General features: G+C 43.5%; 3 protein-coding genes across 3 annotated transcripts; all 3 read right to left on the bottom strand.

Annotated features, from left to right (window-relative positions):
- Window positions 1-12019: 12019 nt before the first annotated feature.
- Window positions 12020-17038, bottom strand: LOC127203555 (zinc finger protein interacting with ribonucleoprotein K-like). Its single transcript, XM_051162382.1, has 4 exons — window positions 16622-17038; window positions 16088-16126; window positions 13498-13624; window positions 12020-13384 (listed from the first exon to the last, which is right to left on the bottom strand). The coding sequence occupies exons 2-4, from the start codon at window positions 16118-16120 to the stop codon at window positions 12129-12131; spliced, it is 1416 nt and encodes a 471-aa protein (XP_051018339.1). The 5' UTR covers window positions 16121-16126; window positions 16622-17038; the 3' UTR covers window positions 12020-12128.
- A 2487-nt stretch (window positions 17039-19525) lies between these two features.
- LOC127203068 (zinc finger protein 416-like) lies at window positions 19526-20209 on the bottom strand. The gene has a single exon (XM_051161879.1). The coding sequence runs from the start codon at window positions 20207-20209 to the stop codon at window positions 19526-19528; it is 684 nt and encodes a 227-aa protein (XP_051017836.1).
- A 202-nt stretch (window positions 20210-20411) lies between these two features.
- LOC127203067 (zinc finger protein 416-like) lies at window positions 20412-24068 on the bottom strand. The gene is made up of 2 exons (XM_051161876.1): window positions 23945-24068; window positions 20412-20950 (listed from the first exon to the last, which is right to left on the bottom strand). The coding sequence occupies exons 1-2, from the start codon at window positions 24063-24065 to the stop codon at window positions 20412-20414; spliced, it is 660 nt and encodes a 219-aa protein (XP_051017833.1). The 5' UTR covers window positions 24066-24068.
- Between the last annotated feature and the right edge of the window lie 972 nt (window positions 24069-25040).

Raw genomic sequence — 25040 nt, 5'->3', positions numbered from 1 at the left:
TACTAATGTGCTTCTTCATACATCTAGAAAATATTTGGTAAATATCTACGACGTTTTAGGAACTATCTTATGCGGGTGGAGCAAATTTGAAAATAATGGGCAAAGACACGTGTCTTATAATGAAGTCTGTTCGGGAAAGAGGAAGACATATGGAAAAACGCAACATTGTATGGAATTCTGGAATGTTATGTACAATAGGGGAGAGGTTAAGGGGGCCGTGGTGATACATAGCTATAACCCCAAGATTTAGGGGGTGTTTCAACAGGAGAATCAAGGCCAGTCTGGGTTTCATAGTGAAAGTCTGTTTCATAGCTACTTCCCATGAATTGAAGCATTCCATCCTGGAGGGAGGAGAAATGGGGAGGCGGGAGGGAATCTAACAAAATTTACAAAGCTCGTAAAATTGTAAGACTCACAAATTTCCTCTGGAAGCTTAAATGGACAGTGAACATTTGCTAGTAAGAGGAGCTGGCCATCTGCGCTGCCGCCAAGCTCTGCCAGGACCTGCAAGGATAAAGCTATTGTGAGTCGTCACCCATGGTGGGATGACCTTGATGGTGCAGCTGTCTTTGACTCACTGGCTTCTCACCTAGTTCCTCATATAACCTCAGGAGACTCGGTGGCTCACTAGCTATACTCTTGACTAGCCTCCGGTCTCTCTGTAACAACGGGCTCCATGGCAAAACCTCTACTAGTCAGTATTCTGCATTCAAACCCATCTTTTACATTTCACAGGAGATAGACATTGTCTTTTTCAGGCTGGCTTATTTCAATAAATAGCCTAAACCTCTATTCATGTTGCTGCAAATTTCAAGATATCATTCCTCTTTATGTATACTCCATGTGTCTGTATTAATTTTCTTAATTGTTCTTTCAGTTGATGAACATCTGCTTTAATTCTATTAAATATATAGTATCCTAATACTTAAAACAATTTTTACATTTTAATATAGTATGATCATATTCCTCCCCTCCTCCCCTCCCCAAATCCTTCCAACTCCTTCCCCACTTCTCTACCCACCCAGTTTTAAGTGTTTTCTCGAAAAAAAAAAAAAAAAAAAAAAAAAAACAACCTCAAAACAACAACAAGCAAGCCCCCAAAGCAAGAAAACAAAATACCCTCGCAAAAGACAAACACAACTATAAACAAGTAAAAGCACACACATAAAAACAAACAAAATACCTGTGAAACCCATTATATGCTGGATGTTACTCCTGAACATGAGGCCTGTCCTGGAGTGAATGGCATAACCAGTGTCCTTCTATTGGAAAAAAACTAATTTCCCCTCTTCTAGCAAGCTTAAGTGTCAGTTTAGTTGTTAATCTTTAGACTAGTGGCTAGATTTTTATTCATTCATTCATTCATCCATTCATTCGTTGTTGTTTTTTTTTTTACAATAAAATAAAATATAAGATAAAACAATACTGTCACTTTGGAGTTAGGCTAGACAAACCGACTTTAGGGAAAAGGCCCAAGAGAAGGCCCAAGAATCAGAGACCATTCATTCGGTCATTCAGGAATCCCATAAAAACACTAAGCTGGGAGCCATAATATATTTGGAGAGGACATGGTACAGACCCATATAGGCCCCACTCCATGAGTTTGTTCACGTTGACTTAGAGCGGTATTCCTCAATCTCTGAGTTGCAATCCCTTTGGCAAACCTCTATCTCCAAAAATATTGACATTACTATTCGTAACAGTAGCAGAATTACAATGATGAAGAAGCAGCAAAAATAATTTTGTGATTGAGGGTCACCGTAACATGAGGAAGTGTATTAAAGGGTTGCAACATTACGAAGGTTGAGAACCACTGATTACAAAGTCCTGTTTTATTGGTGTCATCCTTGGCCCCAGGCTCTTAAATTCTTTCCACCTCTTTTGCAGGATTCCCTGAGCTCTAAGAGGAGAGAATTGATGGAGGTTTGCTATATACTCTGCTTAATGTCTGGCAACGAGTCTCCTGTTTGTTCCCATCTGCCACAGAAGAAGCTGTTCTGATGATAGCTGAACAATGCACTGTTCTATGGTCATAGCAGAATGTTTTATAAGTGATTTTATCGTGATTTTTTTCTTTATGTAGAACAATATTACTTCGTTTTGTTCTACATCCCTGAGCTAGCTAGTCTCAGGTTCTTGGTCACCAAAGCAGGGTTGGGTATGGTGCTGGGAGCAATTGCATGCTGGGTTGGAAAAAAGCAAGCAAGTGAGCTTCCTGGAGGCAGCCCACTCGTTTTTTGCATGGCTGAGGAATGGATGTGTCTCTGGTTTAGGCAAGGCCTCAAGGGTGTTGCCTCAAGACCAATTGTCTGTATATATTGTCTATATGTGTTAGGGCCCTAAACACACTGTAGAAAATACCCCAGACTCAAGTAGTATATAAGCAGCAAAGAGCATTTATTCTTCAGAAATCTAGCATGCTGGGGTCACCATTAAGACACAACAGTGACCCTGAGATGAGCTTGCAGCTCCTTTTAAAGGTAGTCAGGGGAATTCATATTGGGGGGAGGGGGGCTAGGTAATGCTTAACATGATTACAGCATTCAACTGAAAAAGTGCAGACACACTTCGTCAGGGTCATCAGTTAAACATAAGAGGTCAGCAGTAAATCTTCCTTAAGCAATCAGACCAGCAGTCAACCAACCTTAAGCAATCAAATCTTTTTTCAGCCAGGTGGCTAGGCCATCCCTGATTGGCTGCCCATTTTCTGCACTATTCCCAGTGACTGCTGAGCTCATTTCTAAGGAATGGAGGCTCAGGCCTGTTCTGAATTAACAAGAAACTGGAGCCAAGCAGGTTTATTTAACCAGGCGCCCTTACATGTATGTATCTATGTTCACACATATGTGGGCATGAATAGTGTCTTTGGGAGCTCCCTTGTTTTGTCTATTAATTGTAGTATGCATGTGTGTGTGTGTGTGTGTGTGTGTGTGTGTGTGAGGTTTATAGAAATCTGCTTGCTTTGTCTGCCAAATGTGTGCTTCTAAGTTTACTGAGTAATAAGGGTCCAGAGTCTTTTCTTGGCTTTCTTAATTAGGTCTCTAGCTTCCAGCAAGTGTTATTCACTGCTAAAGCCATCAGTCAAACGGAACTGAGGTTTTTTGGTTTTGTTTTGTTTCACTTTTATAAACCCAGGTTTAGCTGACTAAGACCTCCTGTTGTTAAATAACAAAAGTTCTCAGCTAGAGAGCTGTTGTGGCAGCTGAGAAGCCTGGAGGCCTGAATAGTTACCTCTCTTTTCCTTAAGAGTTAAGGTTTAAGTAGCAAGACTACCAGCCTGGAACTTTAAGAGTTTAAGAGTAAATAGTAAGGCTGCCAGCCTGAAAGTTGAATAATTATAGTATATAGAGAAACAGCAGGCAGCAGCTGGTCATTCGCAGACTCTGTGACCCGCCTTGGTTTACACTGTGTGCTGGAGCTGGTCCCTAGCAGTATGGGTTCCTCTCTTGAAATGAGCCTTAAGTAAAATCAGTTATTGATTGGTTACTCCCATAAGCTTTGTGCCACCATTACCCTAGCATAGCTTGCTGAAAATAAACCATTGTAGATAAATGGTTTGTGGATGGCTTGGTGTTTAAAGAAAAGAAAAAACAAACCATCTGATCATCTCATTAGATGCTGAAAGAGCCTTTGACAAAAATCTAACACTCTTTGATGATAATCGTCTTGGAGGGATCAAGAATACAAGGGACAGATCTAAACATAAAAAAGGCAGTTAACAGAAATCTATGGCCAACATCAAATTAGATGCAGAGAAACTTAAGGCAGCTCCACTAAAATCGTGAACAGACAATGCTATTCACTCACTCCATAGCTACTCAGTATGGTCCTCGAAGTTCTAACCAGAGCAATAAAATGACTAATGACTAAAGTAGATCAAGAGGATACAAATTGCAAAGAAGGACGTCAAAGTATTATTATTTCAGATGATATGATAGTATTCCTAAGGAACCCAAAAAATTCTACCAGGGAACTTCTAGAGCTGATAAACTCCTCCTCAAAGTGGCTGTATACAAAATTAAATGGAAAAGAAAATCAGTAGCTTTCCTATACACAAATGACAAATGGGCTGAGAAAGAAAGCAGAGAACAGCACCCTTCACAGTAGCCACAAATAAAATACAAGTGTCTAAAGAAGAAAATTGAAGATATCGGAAGATAGAAAGCTCTCCCACAGTCATAGAGAGGTAGAATTACCTGTCTGTGCTTTCATAATTTCTGTAAGGGATTTATTCATTTCCTCTTTCTTGACCTCTATCATATTTGTAAAGGGCTGAAGACATGGCTCAGAGGTTATGAACATGCCTTTCATAGCAGAGAACCCAACAGCCCGAGTTCGGTTCCCAGGGTCCCCTATGGTTAATCACAAGGATCTTGAAGCCTGGATTCAGTGCTTGTAATCTCTCAGAAATTCAGGGGAGAAAAAAAAAGAATGAATATTTATAAAGGCTGACTTAAGGTCTTTTCTTTGTGCTTCAATTATGTCAGAATATTCAATAGAGCCTTGTGGTAGGCTCTACTTGTTGTGCTGGGCTCTACTGGAGACAAATTGTTCTGGCTGTTATTGTGTTTTTATGCTGGCCTTACTGCCATCTGTGTTTGGGAAGATGACGATTCCGGGTGTTGATATTTGGTCTTGTCTTTGTTGGGTGCATGTTTTCTCCCTTCATTTCTGTTTCCTCTCTGGTTCTTAGGAGGGTGTGGCGGCTGTGTGTTGCCTGTAGGAAAATCGTCTGGGGTCCTGATAGGTGTGGGCACTGGGTATTCCAAGTAAAATTTGTTTCTGAGTGTGCTGAGAGCTAACACTTAGGAATGCGGGTTGGCTTGCGAGGAGGGGTCTACAGCAGGATGAAAGCAAGGATCTCCTTACTTAGTCTTCTGGGAATGGGAGTAGAGAATATGAAGAGGCCAAAGAAGATGGTCTGGTAAGGAGCTAGCAGGAGGATGAAATGAGATGAGATGGGCATGAGACTGGGGGACTGGACTTGGAGACTTGGACGGAAAGGTGAAGGCCTACAGTTAGCCTGCTGCCCTGATTGGAGTGGCTTGGGTGTTTGTAAGAAGTGCCTGCTGAAGTTGGGGGTGTGGTGGTGGCGGCCAAACAATGAGAGAGGGAAGAGAGGTTAGGAAGAAAAGATCTGTGGAATGCACTAGAGAGTTGGGGGTGTGGGGTGGGGGTGGGGGTCATGTTGTCACACATGTTCTGTTGGAGAACTAGGGATTAGACTGGGGGGGGGGCGGCTGGGCTTTAAGGAATGCAGGGAGAGATGAGGATGCAGTTAGCTTATCTGTTTCTCTGGCAGGCCTGTGGTTTCCCAGGGAGTCCCTGCTGGAACTGAGGGCTGGCATAAAGCAAAGAGTGGCAGGAGGAAACTCTGGAGGGGACTATCCATGTGAGCCAATAGAGATGGGTACAGGAGACAGAAGGGAGGCTACGGCAGGATGGATGGCAAGACAGGTGAAGGTCTGCAGTTGACCTATCGGCCTTCCTGGCTCGAGTGGCCTATGTGTTCCCAATAAGCGGAAGGGGTGAGTGTGTGTGTGTGTCCGTTTATACAAACACACACACACACACACACACACACACACAAAATGAGCTCAATGAGCAACTCCCACACTCACAGTAATAGCATTAATTTACATTTCCACTGATGATGTACAAAAGTTCCTTCTCCCTGCAGCTTGCATCCTCACCACTGTTTTCTCAATGACAGCCACTGTGACAGGGGTGAGACAGAATGCCAACATTGCTCTCATTCGCATTTCCCTCGTGGCTAAGATGTTGTCCATTTCAGTATACTTAGTCCCACTGCACTTCATCTTTTTAAATGACTTTATTTTTGTTTAAAAATGTTTACTTAATTAGGTATACACGAATATACTGTTCTACCAAATCCAGTCCACCATTTCCTCCCTCAGTTAGTCCCTACTGACCCACCACTCTTCTCTCCCAACTTCCTGCATTTTTTTTTTTTTTAATTTAATGCCCACTCCATACTGACTGTAGTATGTCACTGTGTAGGACCGTCTTGTGGAGCACTTCCTGCATTCACTTCACTAGTAAGTCCTTTCTCCAGTGTGTACTTTGGCATTGAATGTCAACAGCTTTATCTCCTGGAGATTTTCTGCACTCACCTGTGTGATTCTGCACTTCCGTGTGATCACTTCAGAGTCTACTTAGGTGGGACTTATACCTAAAGAATCTCCTGCACTTACTGCGTTCACAAAAGGCTTTCACAAGCATCAACTCTTTTGTTATTCTATACAGTTATATCTCTCCCAAAGGACTCAACATCAGATCTACTGGGGAAGATAGAGGGAGGGTGGGACCAAGAGTCAGGGAGGAAGGGCCAATCACGATATAAAGTGAATAAATAACATAACTAATTAAAAAAGAATCAAGCATGGTTATTTGTATTTGTCAGAGAAGCAAAAACTTTAATATGGAAAGGTTATAAGACTGACATGATTGGGAGCTATTGGCACCGGGAATCTGGTGGTGGGTATCTAAGAATCATGGCCTCCAGCATGATTAAGGGAGCATACTGGGCTTTCTTTAGTTCATCTACAGGTAAAATCTTGGGAAGTTGTGTAGTTATCAACATCTGACCTTTGTGTCTTAATGATCTCTGGTCCAGTTTCCACGAGCTGGCTGTTGGTACCATTCCTACCATATTTGATTTAGTTGTGTGATACATATATGCTACTCAAGTTGTGTGTTAGTGTAACTGCCAAGCAGGATTACTGTTTGGAGGATTCTAAACCTATCACAGAAACACATAGTCTTACTACATTTTTTTTTTTTTTTTACTTTAAAATACAGCACTTATGCTTTTCTTTCCAAGCTGTGGTATGCTAGTAAGTTGCAGTATGCAGAAATAATGCTGAAAGTCTTTACTGTAAATAGACAAAACCAAAGAAACTATAGCGCACTGGAGTGTCATCTCTGTATATATTCAATCAGCTCTTTTATTATGCCATCATTAATCTTTGTTCCCTTAAATGGACAGAAAGGGTCTACAAAATTGATAAAGCACACTTCTGCGAAAGTGTTTTCAACATTTAGTGTGTGTGTGTGTGTGTGTGTGTGTGTGTGTGTGTGTGTGTGTGTGAGACTTGAAGGAATCATTTTTCTTCTTTCACCAGGTAAATCTCAGAGGCACCTCACTGGCCCCTTGAGGAAAATGTAATGGATGTGAACATGTTTTTTTTTTCCCCAAGTGTGGAATGTGAAGGTGTGTGTGAGGGTGTGCAGAGTTTTGTTTTGTTCTGTTGTTTTTGGCATTGCTTCCTATCGTTGGGAGGCAGAGACAGGAACATTTCCGTGAGTTCGTGGCCAGCCTGGCTTACAAAGTGAGTCCAGGGCAGTTACATAGAGAAACTCAGTCTCAAAAAACCAAAAACAACAAAAAGGAAAGGAAAGGAGAGGAGAAGAGAGAGGAGGAAAGGAAAGGAAAGGAGAGGAGAAGAGAGGAGAGGAAAGGAAAGGAAAGGAGAAAGAAAAAGAAAGAAAGAGAAAAAAAAGGAGAAAAGAAACAAAACGCTCCAGAAACATTTTGGGATTCCAGGTTCCTGCTGCCGCGGTTGCAATCACCTTTGCTGAATTGCTGGCTTGCTGTTTAATGGTCTGCTGAAATCCTGAGATGAAAAGTGGACTCGCACCAGGAGACTAAGTCTAAAAAGGTCTAATTCTCCTGCTCCCATTAATCTCTCTTCTCTACCTAAGGTAGGTGGGTTGGAAGGGAGGTATAGGCATTAAAGAACCCCAAATAAAGTACTTGTGAAAATGTTCAAAGCCCCTAGGAAGATGTTTAACAGTATTTCCAAGGATGGTTGGCATGGAATTACAAAAGTAAGGAAGGTGCATCTTGCCTGAACATTGATGGCCCTGCTCATTAGGGGGCTGGACGAACGAAACCCAGAAGAGTGGAACTGCCATATAACAAGATGGATTCCTCCTGACTGAGTACATTTACTACTGCTGTTGTTGTTGCTTCTGCCATGACTGGAGGACACCATGTCATGCAGATCATTCATTCACTCACTCATTCATTCATTCATTCATTCACTCATTTGTTTATTTATTGAGACTGGGTCTCACTGTGTAGCTCTGGCTGCCCTGGAACTATGTAGACCAGGCTGGCTTCAAACTCACGGAGATCCACCCGCAGTCACCTCCTGAGTGCTGGGATAAAAGGCACTCGCTACGACTGCCTGGCCTCATCTTTGAAACGACAGCCTCAGACTGCAGTGGTTCTCTAGGGAGCCTTCAGACTGGGGACTGTGGCTGGGTCCCTAGTCCTTTTGTTCTGAGTCTCGCAGCTTCTTAGACTGGGCAACACTCATTTTCTAGGCTTCCCAGTCATTGTGGGGGCTATGCAGCCTTTGTGTGAACTACTTTAACCTTAATCTCCTTACAATTATATATAATTTCCTATTGCTCTCGTTCTCTTGGTAACTACACAATATCTAGTCACAAAGTATAAAGTTACATGACACTAGGAAAATGCAAAATAAAAATATAAATCAAATCAAAACAAAATGAAACCAAGACAACAAAAAGTAGAATGTAGAGATGTATCGAATTCAGGGCTGGGATGTAGTTCAGTTGATCAAGTATTTACCTAGCATGCATGTAACCCCAGCACAAGAACGGTAGAGTCAGGAAGACCAGAAGTCCAAGATCAGTCTCAGCTACTGAGCTCAAGGCCAATGCAGACTACATGAGACTATAAAACAAACAAAAACTACTTGGTAATATGCATATATCTATAATTGCACAGTTAATTGCCAAATTCATTTGTAAGAAATCATAGGGTTTCCTCACATAATCTTTACTATTTACATATATGAAAATATCCATTAAAAAGGTTGAATATATCCTTATATCCATTTTACATTCAGAGGGTTAGATTAAAAATGGGTATTAGGGGAAAAAGGAGGAGTATTAGGAAACCTTGTTTTAAGCATGCATATTAAAAAAGAAACTATGTACACATATATAAAATTATGGCAAGATAATTACACATCAATTAAATTATCTTTAAAAAGCAAGGATGATAATCAAAAGTTGTCACTTTCTAATACTTTATTCATGTTCTTCAGGTTATTTGTCACTACTGCCTCAATGTAATGAAGATAAAGTGAACATCTTACTACATATCCTGTCCCAGCTCAAGATTTGTTAACGTCATTTTGGCAGTTTGGAACTGGCTATGGTGAGAATACAATTAACACATATCCAAACCAGTACTTGTTTGTTATGAAACGGCTAGACTTAAGAGACAGAAAATATGTTAATAATGCAGATAATGTTTATAAAGAATACAGTGCCAGCTGGGTGGTGGTGGTGCACGTCTTTAATTCTATCACTCAGGGAGGCAGAGGCAGGTGGATCTCTGTGAGCTAGAAGCAAGCCTGGGCAACCAAAGCCTCAGAGAGAGACCGTGTCAAAAAATAAAAAATCCCTCCCCAAAGAATACAGTATCTGTTACCATTAACACCATAATTAGAAGAAAAAGGCTGCTAAAATATTGTTCCAATAATTAAAAACAGATCCCTCACCATTTACTAAAGGCTAGTATATCAAAAACTTGAAGAATGAATTAATGAAGTCTTAACCGTATTCATCTATTTATTAATGAAAAGGACACTAACACCAATTTCCACTTGAAAATAGGCAAAAATGTTTTAAAAACATACAATTGGCAAATTAACACACAAAAATACCCAATATCACGAACCGCCAAAAAAGCAATTAAGACTGTACGATATGTTATTATACACCTATTTAAATGGCTCAAAGCAAACATATTAACCATGCCAAGTATTAGCAAGAATGCTCACACACTGTCTACATCAGTGGTTCTCAACCTGTAGTTCATGACCCTTTGAGGGGGAGGATCAAATGACCCTTTAATAGGGGCACCTACAACCATCAGAAAACAGAAACTTACATTAAAATTCATAACAGTAGCAAAAATTACAGCTATGAAGTAGCAACAAAAATAATTCTATGGTTGAGTTACCACAACATGAGGAACTGTATTAAAGGGTCACAGCATGAGGAAGCGTGAGAACCACTGGCCTAGATCAATCTAGATCAGACCAAGTTTCTTTAAAACGGGAACATTCGCATATACTGAATCACTGGCTCAAAAGAAATAAAACATATGCATACTGAGTCATATATTTATAGGCATTGTAGTCTTATATAGAACAGCTCAAGAAAGGATTCAATTTTAAGAGACCAATGAACAGTGGTGTAGTTATTAAAAACAAAACACAGTACAGCATTATAAAGGATAAGCTATTTTTTTAAAAAAGCAGCAGTGATGAATGTCAAAAAAGTTATGTATCGCCAAAACAAATAATATCTAGAAAAAAAGTAACTTTTGTTTTTAGTCACAAACTGAACTCTTGTGTGTCAAATATAAACTACTGGACACTTACAAGCCTGGGAACATGGGGAAGAGTATAAAAGGGTATGAGGTAAACCAAAGACAAGTTCTTCATCACAACGATGAGTTTAAGACTTTTCAAACAATAAGCCATAGCTATGACTGCATTTCACTGATACATCCATAAACTTTATTTTAAAAAGTGACTCAAAATAGAGAGCTCAGAACTCCTACTTTATGGAAACCAGAAGGCTTGGCAGCCCCCATTCTGATTCAACTCTGTCCCTCATCCACGGATTAAGGACAGCAGAAAATTGTTAATGCCAAAAATAACGGCAAGCAGTGATGGCTGTCACACCAGACTGCAAATACAGTGGCTGGATTGTGATTACAGCAGCTACATTCGAGGACTACAGGATCTTCATCTCCATGTTTTCCTATTTCTATCACAACAGACTTGAGGTAAAAAGAAAAAATCCAGACAGACCTAACTATCCCACAAAACCTTATTGTTTTTGACAATGATCACAGCTGTTGTACATACACGCATCTCTAGGTCCTGTGAATACAGCCAGAGACAAAGATTGCTGCGCGCGCTTTTATATGACGCACAGTCCATCGGGCTGGCCGCAGATTCCACCGTACCCATTGCTTGTATGCCAATGATGGTTGTCATCTGGCCCTGATCATCTCATGAGTGGTCATCTAACAGGCTGGCACCCTGGACACATTCTTTGTACACCCTTAGAAGCTTCCTCTCTCCAGTCACGGCATTATAAGGACAACTTCTGAGAAAAATAGAGCAAAGGCATTCCATTTCCACAAGTACAGGAGCTTATGGCAATAGCAGACCTCTCCTCAGGATGACCTCAGAAAAGTTTCCAAGTCATAAAGTAAAATAATGAAGGCCCGGTAGCTACTGATGCCGTCCTGGGCTTTAATTCAAGTCTTCTTTCTGCATATGACTGTCCCTGAAGAGTTATGCCGAGTTGAGACCATCCACAAAGGCTGTCCATCTTTTCCTAGAAGGATTAATCTGTCTCCCAGCCTTCCCACCTAGTAAACTGGCCTCTAAGAGTAAAGGCAGCTTTAGGAATAAGGCATTTATCAATGTACAAACCAGAGCAATGGGGAAAAGGCAGTGACCAACTGGCAATTGGAAGGCTGGCAACATTCACCCAACTGTCATGTGACAACACATTATAAAAAAACTACCATTTTAAAGAAGCAAGTAAGCAAAGCGTAGACTCCTTCAGCAGCCACTAGGTTGGATCTTCCTGGTAAAAGCGGAGTCATACCCAGGCTTTTTAATCAGTTAAAAACGGGGAATGAGTCTCCATAAATACTCCATCCGAGAGTTCCTCCAGCCAATCAGCATAATGTGCCTTTCCTTAGCATGATTGGGTGACCGGTGCACACTGGTCACGAGGGAGAGAACAACGGGTTCGACCACAGACACTGGTACCGACATGAATGGCAGGAGCCTGGCCAGTTCAGTATGGGCAGAGCAGCTCCCAAGCCTCCCCGTGCCTCAACTCCTGAGTAATCTCATTCCCATGGATGCTGTGAGAATTAAGATCAACCTCAGATCGTAGTTGGATCTCTCATGAAGGTTCTCTTTTTTAAAAAGGGAGTGAGGGGCATTCCCTATCAATCTAAGGCTTTTCTCAAATGATTATTAGGCCTTGGGTTGAAGGCTCACCCATAATTGCTACTTTTATGAGGTTTCTTACGCACTGTGACATTTTTGGTGATGAATCAGGCTAGAACACTGGCTAAAGGAATTCCCACACGTGTCACACTCGTAAGGCCTTTCTCCAGTGTGAACCACCTGATGCTGAATGAGGCCAGACTTTTGGCTAAACGACTTTCCACACTGGCCGCACTCATAGGGCCTCGCTCCTGTGTGAATTCTCCGGTGCTGAATAAGGATGGAGCTTTGACTGAACGATTTGCCACACTCACTACACTTATAAGGCCTTTCTCCCGTGTGAACTCTCTGGTGTTTAATGAGGGTAGCTTTTTGGCTAAAGGACTTCCCACACTGGCTGCACTCATAAGGCTTTGCTCCAGTGTGGATTCTCCGATGTTGGTTAAGAATAGCACTTTGACTAAAGGAATTCCCACACTCGCTACACTTGTAAGGCCTTTCTCCAGTGTGAACTCTCTGGTGCTTAACTAGTGTGGCTTTTTGACTAAAGGATTTCCCACACTGGCTACACTCGTAAGGTCTTGCTCCAGTGTGAATTTTCTGGTGGTCAACAAGACTGGAGTTCTGCCTAAATAATTTGCCACATTCGCTGCACTCATAAGGCCTTTCCCCGGTGTGTATTCTACGGTGGTCATTCAGGTGGGAGGTTTGGCTGAAGAATTTCCCACAATCACTGCACTCCCAAGGCCTTTCTCCAGTGTGGACTCTGTGATGCTGATCAAGGGAGTATTTGCCACGGAAGGTTTTCCCACACTTGTTGCACTCATAAAGCTTTTTCCCGGTGGAGGCCTTTGGCGGGTGAGCAAGTGCTTGCTTCTGACTGGAAGGCTTCGCACAGGCTCCTGATTTGTGACTTTTATGACTGTGAGTTTCTTCTGCAACCTCAGCGCTTTTGCTGGGCTTCGTAATGCTGAGAAAGACCTGGGATTTCAGGATGCTCAGGATATCCGGGAGGTCCTTCTCAACATTCCAACCTGGGAAGGACCTGGCTGACATGTGGAACAGGCACCGTTTCAAATACGAGGCCCTGTCAGCATTCTTCTTCAAGGGCTTTTCTGTACTACTGTGTTTGGGGTGTCGGTCAAATTCTGAACGTGCCTCTACACTGAGTTTCGGCTTAGGGAGATCAGGCAGGTGCAAAATGTCCTGAAGAACTGGGATACACCTTTCACAGAGTTGAGTTTTTGGTGTCGGTGGCGCGGTCACGGATCTGCATACCTGGGATACTTGAGTAGAAACCCTCTGCTCGTCTTCCTCTGTTCTATGCCCACAACCTGGAAGAGAATTCCTGATGAAATAAATGTCTGGCTGTGAAAAGAATCAGTCTTCCTCTAGGGGAAAAGGGGACAGAGAGTCTCAGGATGCTAGGAACATAGGAGAGCCTTACCCAGGGAGTTTATAAGTGCAAAGTTTTGCAGCGTAACACTGAGGTACAGGAGCCTCTGAGTCTTGTCAAGAAGTCTCCATTCTTCGTGTGAGAAGCAAACGGCCACATCCTCAAAGGTCACACAGTCCTGCCATAATAGGGACAGTTCACTCCACAGTCAGCTCACCCCCCCCCACGTTGCCAAGGATACCTGCTTATTTACCCGTCTTCTGTTCTCCCCCCTCCCCACATTCCTACCTCGAGGCAATACTAGGTTCCAATGCTGCTGGTGATGATTATATTCCAATAGTTCCAGCACTGGTGTCATAGCACCAATGGCTGATAGGATGCTATAATCTAAAGTGGCGTCTAGGGCTATATTTGTTCTTGTCAGACAATTTCTCAGGGATCAATCGGATGGTCCCTATTGGATACAATTAGATATGAGTTGACCCTTCACCCTTATATCCTTAATGTTAGGGTCTAGTTTTTTGTTGTTGTTGTTGTTGTTGTTTTTTGTTTTTTGAAGACCCCGTTCCCTGTGCATGTAGACATCACCCCGCATTAGACCACACTCTGAACCTCACTCTCTCAGCTCCTCCTCCTATCTTAGCTAACTCCCTGTCTTCCCTACCTAGTTAGCGCACGGCATTCAGACAGCAGTGGGGAAATTTAAAACAGGATCACGTAATATTCCACACCTCCAATGGTCCTGATGATTCTAATCAGTCCAGGATCTTGCTCCAAAGACTTATTCCTTCTTTGCTTCAATCTTAGCTACCCAGGATCACTTGCGGTCTCCCATTCCACTGTCGTCCACTTCTGCTGATCTTCTACCCTTCCTCTCAACAATCACAGCCTGGCTTTAGCTCTTTATCAGTCCTATTAAGTGCTTCTAAACCTCCATGGCTCTCCACACCATGCGCAGTAAACTCACAGACGCTGATCCTGGGGGACCCCTGAGCCTGAATGAGACTCCGCAGAGCTCACAGGATCGCCAACAAAATTTTCGTCAACCTTACAGCATGGTAACGAGCACTACTCTTGGTGGTATGGTTTGGGTGCTCTAACAAAATACTATCTACTGGGAGGCTCGTTGACAATAGGAAGGTACATCTCACGGACCTGAAGGCCTTAAATCTGATGTCATGGGACCATTCGTGGCAGTTTCTGGCGAGGGAACTGTTCCATGGTTATATATTTTCCCTTGATATCCTCATATGGTAGAAAGAGCATTAACTAGTTTTCTGGCCTCTTGTCACTAACGCCACCTAAAATGGGCTATAGCCTCATCATCTAATTATCTCTCAAAGGCCATATATACAGCTTAGGATTCAACAAGTGAATCCTGAAGAAACAAACAGCATTCCGTTGCGGCCTCAGGACACCTTCTATGTAGCACTGCTGACTGTGCAACGACTTGACTGCCCTGTGTCTTAGAGCCTTTGATCGCCCTCTTGCTCGTGTACCGTCTCTGGCCACTTCTCTCACAGTTGGGTTTCTAATGCCTGTCACTTCTACCGAGGTGCCCAAGACTCAGTGAAGAGTGCCACCTTTCCTGATTTGCTGACAGTATTACTATTTTTGAGAAACAGAACTACTCCTAATTCCACTATATACCAACACTTTCGGCTAAATACTAACCAGTACTGTTTTGGATCTATCTACCTTAAGCCAACTCCCAAATCCGAGGCCTGTAAGGCCACCCACCATGTGATGTCTTCCTTCATAGCCAAAAGCAATGAAAACTTTTTCTAATTGGAAATGAACCTGATTACCAACTATATATTCCATTTGATCAAGTTTCCATCTTTCTAGATCTTTTTTTAAAACTCCTATAGCAATGGTTCTCAACCTGTGAGTCGTAACCCCTTTTGAGTCTTCACAGGGGATGCCTAGGACCATCAGAAATCACAGCTATTTATATTCCAGTACCAAAATTACAGTTATGAAGTAGCAATGAAAATAATTTTATGGTTGGGGGTCACTGTAACATGAGAAGCTACATTAAAGGGTCGCAGTATTAGGAAGGCTGAGAACAGTTGTCCTAGAGCCTGGACAAATAGGTGACTACTCCCGTCCCCTCTTTATAAGCTGAGACTACAAGCTGACTTAATTTCAAAACCAATCTAGACTCTTAACTACTTCCTCCACCTTTACCCTGGTCTGTTCACTGTTACCACTCTCTCCTGAAGCATTATAGCAGCTTCCTCCGTGCTCTGCTTATTGCTTCCCTCACCATGCTACAAGAACACGTAGGGTAATGCGACTAAAATTGGATCACCGCCCTCCTCTTCCCTCGCCTGTTTCTAAATGTCCCAGAACTCTAATCACTCGAAGGCAGACACCGAGATTCATTCGGGGTCTGGATCCTACCCTGCTGCTGTCAGTTCCCGCAGAAGAAAACACCTGGTGCTCTAAGAACCACGTCAGACTCATCCCCAAGCACTTACACATGCCGGTGCCTGGGTCAACCTTTCAAAGCACATTCTACTGTTAGTACCAATAGCAGCTACTCCAAAGAACCCACATTAGTTCAGGACTCTGTGCTTGGGTTTCTCAAGGGTTCTTAAGACACCATCATGAGCTGCTGAAGACATATTCTCCTCACCTGCCTGGGGGCCATATCCACTTCTGCTGTCATGGATACCTGTGAGAAGAGAGATGGAAGGAATGTTGGCACGGATCCAAAGCCTTGGGTCTTCCTATACTCTCCCAACCTGGAGCAGTGTGACCTGGGTATGCCTTCATCGCATCCAAGTGCTGATTCCTACCTGTGGGGCCCTGAACACTCACCAAGAGCTGCGTTTTGAAAAGAAACGAAAACCCACATTCATTGTCTGTGTGCTTTTTCCGTACACAAATTCCTATGTCATAGGGATAATGATAAAACTCTCCATCTCGCTATTATGGTCTTCAATTCTCCAGGCTTCCACGTGGCTCTAAAATTACACACACACCCTGGGCCCCAGGCTTTCACACTCTGCCACTTCTCGTCGCGGTAGCTTTGTAATAAGAACCCCAAATTACGATAGTCCTACTAATACAGGGATCTGGGCGAGTAGTGACCTAAGTGGATTCCTTCACTTCGACTTTGTAAGGTAAGTGGTGAGGGTGAGGGTGCCTCAGATGTCGCAGCGCTTACCTAAGCCCGGTGCTTGAGCGTGGGTGCAGCCATTCAGCTAGGCGAGCGCAGACCTTACGGAGATGGAGACGGGCACCTGGGCAATGCTGTCGCTAATAGCATCCTGTGCGCGATGAATACTATTCCTAGCCGGTCCTTCAGACTCTCGTCCCCAAACACTGGACAAAGGGTTCCAGCGCACGGTCGGGAAGGACGGACCCAAAAACCGCTAAAAACGAGCGCCACAGAGCGTAGCCGGAAATCCCTCCCCATCCTTCCAGCCAAACTTGTAGATGGCACCACTCTAAATGCTCATTGGTTGTCTTCTTCTCGCTGTGGCTAACGCATTCTGGGTAATGTAGTTCCGCCAGTTATGCGCCTGCGGGTGGGAGAGCTGCAGACCCTAATCACCTTGAACAAAGGCCAAGAGGGATGCTGGGAAATTGGGAAATGTCGTGGCCGCTAGCGAAGAAAAGCCTTTCCCATCTGTATTTTTTTTTTTTTTCCAATTCTTCGGTCATCGTCTTGGGCCACCCGTGTGTTTTCCAATCTGGGAAAAAGAGAATACCCTAAAGAAGGCTTTCGAGAACGCTAGAGTTCGAAAGAGGCCATGGTTGTCTGAGAGGACTCAAAACAGGAGGGAATAGTTTTACTCTCCGCGAGTGCCCAAATGCAGGGCAGACATCCTGATTGGAAGCCCATGCCTAGCCTCTTGAACTAGCTGAGGGCACTTGGCCTCCTCATCCATGGGTGAAACGACCTTTAGCGAATGTCATCTATTTATCTTTGTCTTGAATGCTACACTTCCCTGTTTCACAGATCCCCTGTCTGTCCCCATTCTAAATACCACACCTGTCTTTCATGGCACTTGAGTTGCCCCTTCCTCACTGTCCCCTCAGAGAATGCACCATAGGTTACACACAGTCCCTTAATTTTAAAATACATCTGTCCAGTAGCTAGACTCGTCTGAATTTCCTGGATAACAAGGAGAAGCAGAAATTGCCTCTCTAGAAAAAGTCGATCTGTGTGAGGCCCACACGTTTCTCACAAATCTCTCTCTCCTGAGGGTGCAGCCCTTTGGAAACAAGCCCTGTCACCTATGGAGGCGGCCACAGTAGACACCAGCTGGTCATAATCTAAGATTAAATGTAACTGCTGTCCCCAACTGCCAAAAGAAAACTGAGCAGAATTTAAGCAATTCTGAAACTCCTAGTTCTGTGTTTTCCTCTCTTTGTATATTTGGCATCCATCAAGATCAAACAAACAGATTCGCGCACAAGAAAGAGGCCAAAGAACCATTAGTTCTGGGCCAGCAATGGCTACATTGCATGAGTCAAACAAAACTAAGAGCAAAAGCCAACTCAACAGGTTGAAGACTGTTCATTCCGAGTGGCTCAGTTGGTCTACCCTTCTTCCAGCTGGTTTCTGCTTCTTCTGAGCAACTGGTCTGGTCTCAGTCTTTTTTGTAGCTTGGTTTGTTTACTCTTAGGAAGAAGGGGCCTAGGGGAGTTTCCTCGGTTTCAGGGACCGAAAGCTTTTTTTTTTTTTTTTTTTTTTTTTTTTTTTTGAGTTGCGTTAACTTTCTACTTAAGGATGGAATGTTTCGATCCCACAGCCAACCATTTACACAGCAAAGCTGTGCATGTATTCATTCACGGTACAAGGAGGCTCTGGGAGTAAAGGAAGGCACAGTTAAGTTATACAACAAAGCATAGCGTACATTCTTACATAGTGCGAGGAGACTGTAGGAATAAGCGAAGGCACAGTCACTACAGCTGTGAATTTCTGCCATAGGCAGGGACCACTTGCTTGGCTGTAAAGCTCTTGTACTTAACTTCCTGGCTATCACGCCTAATATTATATTTCCAATCCGAGAGCACACCTGGCTCTTACCGAGCCTGAGCAACAGCATCACACGTGGATTGATAAGCAGGAGGGCACGTATCTCCTCGTACAACAGGGGAAACCTACACAGGAGGATATGGGAGCTGAACAAGTTCATGCTATCACTAGAAGTGCAAAATAACAAGAAAGAAGAAGAAGAGGAGGAGGAAGAAGAAGAAGAGAAAGAAAACTGAAAAAACAACCCTCTTCAGTGACCTCTGATTTCAACAAAATGGAGATAAGAAGGTCACAAATTTAGACTACAAAGCCTTACACGGTGGTTAACTCTTAGGTAGAAAAGCAAACTAGATGGAGGAAGAAATATGAACGACTTTTGGCTCTGCTGAACTTCTAGTAGATTCCACAGTAAACAGTAATGTATAAACTAAATCAACCTCTAGGTGACTACCAACTAGATATTAATAAATGGAAGGCCACACAAATTAACCACAGTGCCAGTATGAAACCAATCTCCATGAAGAGGCAAAAAAACATTGCTAGGAAACTCCAGCAGATTGAAGACTAGCTCCTCCTAGTTAAAATCCTTGACAGATATGTTTCAATTAAGTCAGAAAACACACTCCCCGTAGGGCTCTGTTCAGGATTTCCTCCAGGGAAACATAACATGTTTGCCTTTCCCATGTTGAGGTAAGCAATGCACAATAAGCAAGCTGACAGAGGAAGGCGGTTTCTTCCAGAAATGGCATGAGTATGATTCAGACAGTGGCCTGAATCACATCAGTATGTATGAAGCGCTTACTGTATGCACCACCAATGCCTGAGCTCATAAGGATTACATGCCCTGGGGACGTTTGAAAATGTAAGGTACGGGGGCTGGAGAGATGGCTCAGTGGTTAAGAGCACCGACTGCTCTTCCAGAGGTCCTGAGTTCAATTCCCAGCAACCACATGGTGGCTCACAACCATCTATAATGTGATCTGATGCCCTGTTCTGCAGATAAAGCACTCATGTACAATAAATAAATAAAATTAAAAAAAAGAATATTAGACCTTATACTGAAGTTAACTCTGCATGTTATTTTCATGAGGCCTCACCATGGTGTGCGATTTTTCTGTGTAGTAACAGGGTAGACTGTTGAGGAAAAGATTTCCCACATTTGCCACACACGTATGGCCTTTCTCCCATATGATCTACATGGTGTTGAAAGAGATGGAACTTTTGGACAAAAGATTTACCACACTGGCCACATTTATAAGGCTTTAGTCCAGTGTGAATTTTCTGATGTTGCATGAGACCATTGCTTTCTTGAAAAAATTTCCCACATTCTTTCCACTCAAATGGCTTCTCCCCAGTGTGAGATCTCTGGTGTCGAGCAAACTTAGATTTGTAAATGAATGCTTTCCCACACTCCTCACACACATGAGGCTTTTCTGAAGCTTGAGGTTCATGGTGTTTGTTGGGAGTGCCTCTTTGGCTACAGGATTTCCCATTCTCAGGACACCCATAAGGCCTTGCTCCAGTGTGACTTATCTGGTGTTCAAACAGACCACGACTCCGCATGAAGAATTTCCCACATTCATCACACTGATAACACTTCTCAGCTGTATGAGTTCTCTGGTGCTGAGCAAGAGTTGATTTGTACCCGAAGGATTTCCCACATTCATCACACTCATAAGGTCTTTCACCAGTGTGGATTCTGTGGTGTTCAGTAAGGTTGGAAATTTGCCTGGAAGATTCATCACATACATAGGGTTTTTCTCCCATGTGAACTCTATAATGTTTAATGAGGGTATCTCTTTGGGAAAACCCACACCCATTGGGTCTTTCCCCTGTGTGGACTCTCAGATGGTTATTTAGGTGGGAGGTTTGGCTAAAAGACTTTCCACATTCATTGCACGTGTGAGACCTTTCTCTACTGTGGACTTTGTGGGGATGAGGAAGAGAGTCTTTGGGGCAGTGGACTTTCCTACATTTGGCAGATTCGGAAAGTCTTTGTCCAACATTGGCTCTTGGGGTGGTGATCCCGGGTGTGTTTACAGCTCAAAGCTTCTCTGCATACACCCTGCTTGGAACACCTTACTTTAGTTTGAAAGCCCTCTCCACACGCGGTGATTAGGTTTGGCTGTTCACAAATGGAAGTGGTCTGTGGAGGGAGAAGGTCCAATGCAGCTGGGAGGTTCTTTCCAACCTCTGCAGAGGGCTTCTGTGGCACACCGATGCTACAGTCCTTCGCCTGTGACGTCATATATGAGTCTGTTTTCGAGGCATTTTCTGAGCTGGGATAATTCCCATCCTGAGGAAGATGGGAACACATATGGATCAAACATGATTTCTGCCTAAGTTGATCGACCAGGTGCAAAATGCCTTTCAAGACTGGCACGTATACGTCACATGGGTTAGACTCCTGGTTAGCTGAACTTGCTTTTGGAATCCTAACCAGTGAGAGTCCTTCTGCAGAAATTTGATCAAAAGGTAGCTTCCCGTTCTCCATTCCTAGCCAGTAATCTGAAAGCAGAGAAACTATTGTGAAGCAAATATTTATTATGGTAAAAGTATATTAATAATTTAATTTTTTTTTGCCGGGCGTGGTGGCGCACGCCTTTAATCCCAGCACTCAGGAGGCAGAGGCAGGCGGATCGCTGTGAGTTCGAGGCCAGCCTGGTCTACAAAGTGAGTCCAGGGTGGCCAACGCTACACAGAGAAACCCTGTCTCGAAAAAAACAAAAAACAAACAAAAAAATTTTAATTTTTTTGCAAAAAGTATTTATGAGTTTTATTACTTTTCATTTTAATTCCCTGATAATATCTCATGTGTCCCATGCTAACCTCAAACACCCCATACAGTCGTGGATTACACTGAATCCTGCCTCAATACCTGTGCATACCTTGTCCAGTATATGTGGTATTAGTGATCAAACCCACAGCTTCATACATGATAGGCAAATGCTTTAAAACTAAGCTACACCCACCGTCCTATAGGTTAAGTGTTTTTTGTTTGTTTGTTTTAATTTTAATTTTTTTTCATGGTTGCAGGAATCACTCCAGGGCAGCAGTTCTCAACCTGTGGGTTTTAGCCACTTTGGTGGTTGCATAACAGGTGAAAATTTTTAACAGTTTATAAAATTTATAACATGTTTGTAAATACAACCGTTTGTAAAATTTATAACATGAAAATTTGTAACAGTAGCAAAATTACAGTTATGAAGTAGCAACAAAGTAATATCATGGGTGGGGTCACCACAACATAAGAAACCGTTGTAAACAACTGCAGCATTAGGAAGGTTGGGAACCACTGCTCTGGGGCTTTACATACCTTAGGCCGAGTACCACCGAGCAATATATCAACGGCTTGATTTTAAGATATTTTCAAAGATAAAAGTACAAGCAAGGCATGATGGCATGTGTCTATTATCCTACCTGTCTTGAAGACTGAGGCAAGATAACTGTTTTAGCTAAGGTGGTCAGGCTTATCCTAGACAACACAACAAGCAAGCCGGGTAACTCAGATTTTCTTTTCCTACTACTGGTAGCTGGGGAGAGACTGCTCTTCCTCTATGCAAGACAATGCTTAAGAGAAAACAAACACCTGTAATCCCAGCACTCAGAGAGGCAGAGGCAGGCAGATCTCTGAGAGTTCGAGGCCAGCCTGGTCTACAAAGCAAGTCCAGGACAGCCAAGGCTACATAGAGAAACCCTGTCTCAATCCCCAAGCACCCGTCCCAAAAACAAAACAAAACAAAACAAAACAAAAGGGGCTAGAGAGATGGGTCAGTGGGTAAGAACACCAGCTGCTCTTCCAAAGGTCCTGAGTTCAATTCCCCGCAACCACGTGGTGGCTCACGGCCATCTATAATGGGATCTGGCACCCTCTTCTGGCATGAGAGCACAGTGCTGTATACATAATAAATAAAACATTTCTTAAAAAAAAAAAAAAACAAACAGAGCTATCAAAAGACATCACTGGGATATAGTATTTATATGCAAATGAGCCAATCAAGAGCCCATTATCCTGGATACTTTAAGATGTAATATCCCTTTCCCTAATCATCCTGCGTTCAGGCAGCAGACAAAGGACGGCCAACTGTCCCACAAACCTGCTGTAAATCATTTACATTGTTCAATCCTAAACTACTTATCATGTCCTGCTTTTGGGTGGGGAAACTCTAATGGTGGCTGTACCTCAACGTTTTCCCTCTCCCCTTGCTTCCGCCTCCTAATCACCAGGTTTCTTCTCACAGCCACTTGCCAACCTCTCTGCTTATTACTCAGTTACCTCCACAGTTAAAGATCCTGGAGGAAAGTCTCCCGACCCGCACACACATCAAGGCATGAGGCTGCAGTGCATTGATGTGAAGAGGGAGCTCATGGTAAGAAAGGGGCTGTCAGGGGAGCGTTAGGTCAATATTATAAAACATGGAAGCTTCATAAAAACGAGGGCACCACGCTAAATTACATCACACACATGTGACATAACTTATTCCTCAGTTAGCAGCATTCGGTAAGATCTTAGAGACATAGGAATTCTGTACTGGAGGCTAATGGTACTCAGGACCAGGAAAATCCAAGTAGACCTAAGGAGGAGATCTGAATTGTGTTCAAGGAATATTGAACCATCTCTGGATACCTTGGAGTGTACGAGTACTGGAAAATGCCACACGGGAGGTAGTGCAAAGCAACAGGGAGCAAGTCTCCCTCTCTGACAGGCAGCTCATGAAGGTCCATTGTCCTCTGTGATCTCGCTGCACTGTAAAGCATCGGGGCTATCCCCTGTGCCCCTTGTCATAATTGTGCATACAACTTGTATGATGCAAGTCCTAAGAGAAAGGTGAGATGGGGCAGATGAGCCTCCAGCACTGGCCCAAGATACTCATCTTAAAAGATGCCCAGGATGGAAAATAACATCCTTGAAGGGGGGTTTTGGTGACACCTTATGGTCCTTGGTAAATAAATATTGACCATGACAGGGCTGGAGAGATGGCTCAGCGGTTAAGAGCACTGACTGTTCTTCCAGAGGTCATGAGTTCGATTCCCAGCAACCACATGGTGGCTCACAGCCATCTATAATGGGATCTGATGCCCTCCTCTGGCCTACAGATGTACATGCAGGCAGAGCTCTGTATACAATAAATAAATAAATAAATCTTTAAAAAAATATTGACCATGACAATGCCTGTCATTTCTGACTGTGGCAATCATGAGAGGCATCACCTAGAAAGGAGGAGCAAAAATTGGGAACTCCCACATATGTAGGTTACAGTAACCACAAAACTACGTAGATAAATAAGGACAGACTTGTTTTACTGATACAGGGTACCCAATGCCCAGATGCTTCTGGGCACCCTTGGCGGCAGTGCACACAGCTAATCCCTCCATACATGAGAAGACAGAGGAGGAGTTAACATAACCCAACCTCTTGCCCTTGAAATGGCAAAGCAATCTGTATGGGAGAAACAGAGGAATACAAACAAGTTCATGGATGGGCTGGGTCTGGGGCCTTACCCAGTGAAGTTACAAGTGCAAAGCTCTCCAGCATCACACCAAGGTACAGCTGCCTCTGAGCCTCATCCAGGAGCCTCCACTCTTCCCTGAAGAAAAAGATGGCAACATCCTCAAAGGTCATGAAGTCCTGCCATGATGGGAGCAAGATTTTTCCATCATCAGCTCTTAGGATCCCAACACTCCCTCCTCCAAGTCATTCGTCCCCTGAACAGCCTTTCTTAATCCCCACCAATGAGGAGATAATCGATGACACTAATGCCCACTTTCAATGGACCCATTATCTCTATGTCCTCTGAAAGCACTAACTGTGGGAAAACAAACATGGGATGGATGACACGTCAACTCTGCTCATGGTATGTGATAGCCCAGTCAATTTCTGATTGTACCTTTCTGATGCAAAAAAGTTTGGGGCTTATCTACCATTCCGACCTTCTCAATGCTGTGGCCACCCCGCCCAACCTCACCCCTGCCATGTATTTGTCTCACCCCGCCCAACCTCACCCCTGCCATGTATTCATGTCCCACCCTGCCCAACCTCACCCCTGCAATGTATTCGTGTTCCACCCCGCCCAACTTCACCCCTGCCATGTATCTTTTCACTCTCCATCATACCTCTCGGAAGTCTTCCTTCCCTTCCCACCTCTCCATCTGCCTCCCATCTCATTCCATAGGCCTCTTTCTTCTCCCCTCACATTACTCAGAATGTGATATCCAGAGTCAGGACAGACCCTCTAAACTGTTCCTCCTCCTCCAGGAAATCAGGCCAAGACCCAGCACAGCTTGCTCATGGGTAGGTAGGTAGGTAGGTCCATTCCATCTCTCTGGGGCACAGGTAAGAAGCTCTACTGTGCCAAGGTCTCACAGAAAACCTCCCCCCTCCCCTGCCATGCCCCCAACTCCCATCCCCACAAGCTGCAAGATAAACTTATGATCCAACTGAGGACCTGGCCCCCTTGGTACTTAACGCTCAGTCAGACTGAATCAAGTGGTGTGGAGTTTCTTGCCAGTTCTCCAAAATTTCTAGGTTGGAGATCCCCTTGTTTCAGAGGATTTCTCTGAAGGTTTGTCCCCATCATGCTGTGCAAGGTAGCTGGTA

Source organism: Acomys russatus, chromosome 19 (assembly GCF_903995435.1).
Source record: "Acomys russatus chromosome 19, mAcoRus1.1, whole genome shotgun sequence".
NCBI classification, from domain to species: domain Eukaryota; kingdom Metazoa; phylum Chordata; class Mammalia; order Rodentia; family Muridae; genus Acomys; species Acomys russatus.
The sequence above is the reverse complement of the archived record's forward strand: the minus strand, read 5'-3'. Positions and strand labels throughout refer to the sequence as shown.

What these genes read in the sequence shown, in the direction of transcription:
- LOC127203068 (XM_051161879.1), bottom strand. Translation starts at nt 20,209, where the DNA reads ATGGGAGAAAAACCCTATGTATGTGATGAATCTTCCAGGCAAATTTCC.
- LOC127203555 (XM_051162382.1), bottom strand. Translation starts at nt 16,120, where the DNA reads ATGACAGCAGAAGTGGATATGGCCCCCAGGCAG. An exon ending in TGGATATGGCCCCCAGGCAG is followed by an intron (nt 13,625 to 16,087) that starts GTGAGGAGAATA and finishes CTATTATGGCAG; the next exon opens with GACTGTGTGACCTTTGAGGA. An exon ending in TGCACTTATAAACTCCCTGG is followed by an intron (nt 13,385 to 13,497) that starts GTAAGGCTCTCC and finishes ATTCTCTTCCAG; the next exon opens with GTTGTGGGCATAGAACAGAG.
- LOC127203067 (XM_051161876.1), bottom strand. Translation starts at nt 24,065, where the DNA reads ATGACCTTTGAGGATGTTGCCATCTTTTTCTTCAGGGAAGAGTGGAGG. An exon ending in TGCACTTGTAACTTCACTGG is followed by an intron (nt 20,951 to 23,944) that starts GTAAGGCCCCAG and finishes CTCTGCTTTCAG; the next exon opens with ATTACTGGCTAGGAATGGAG.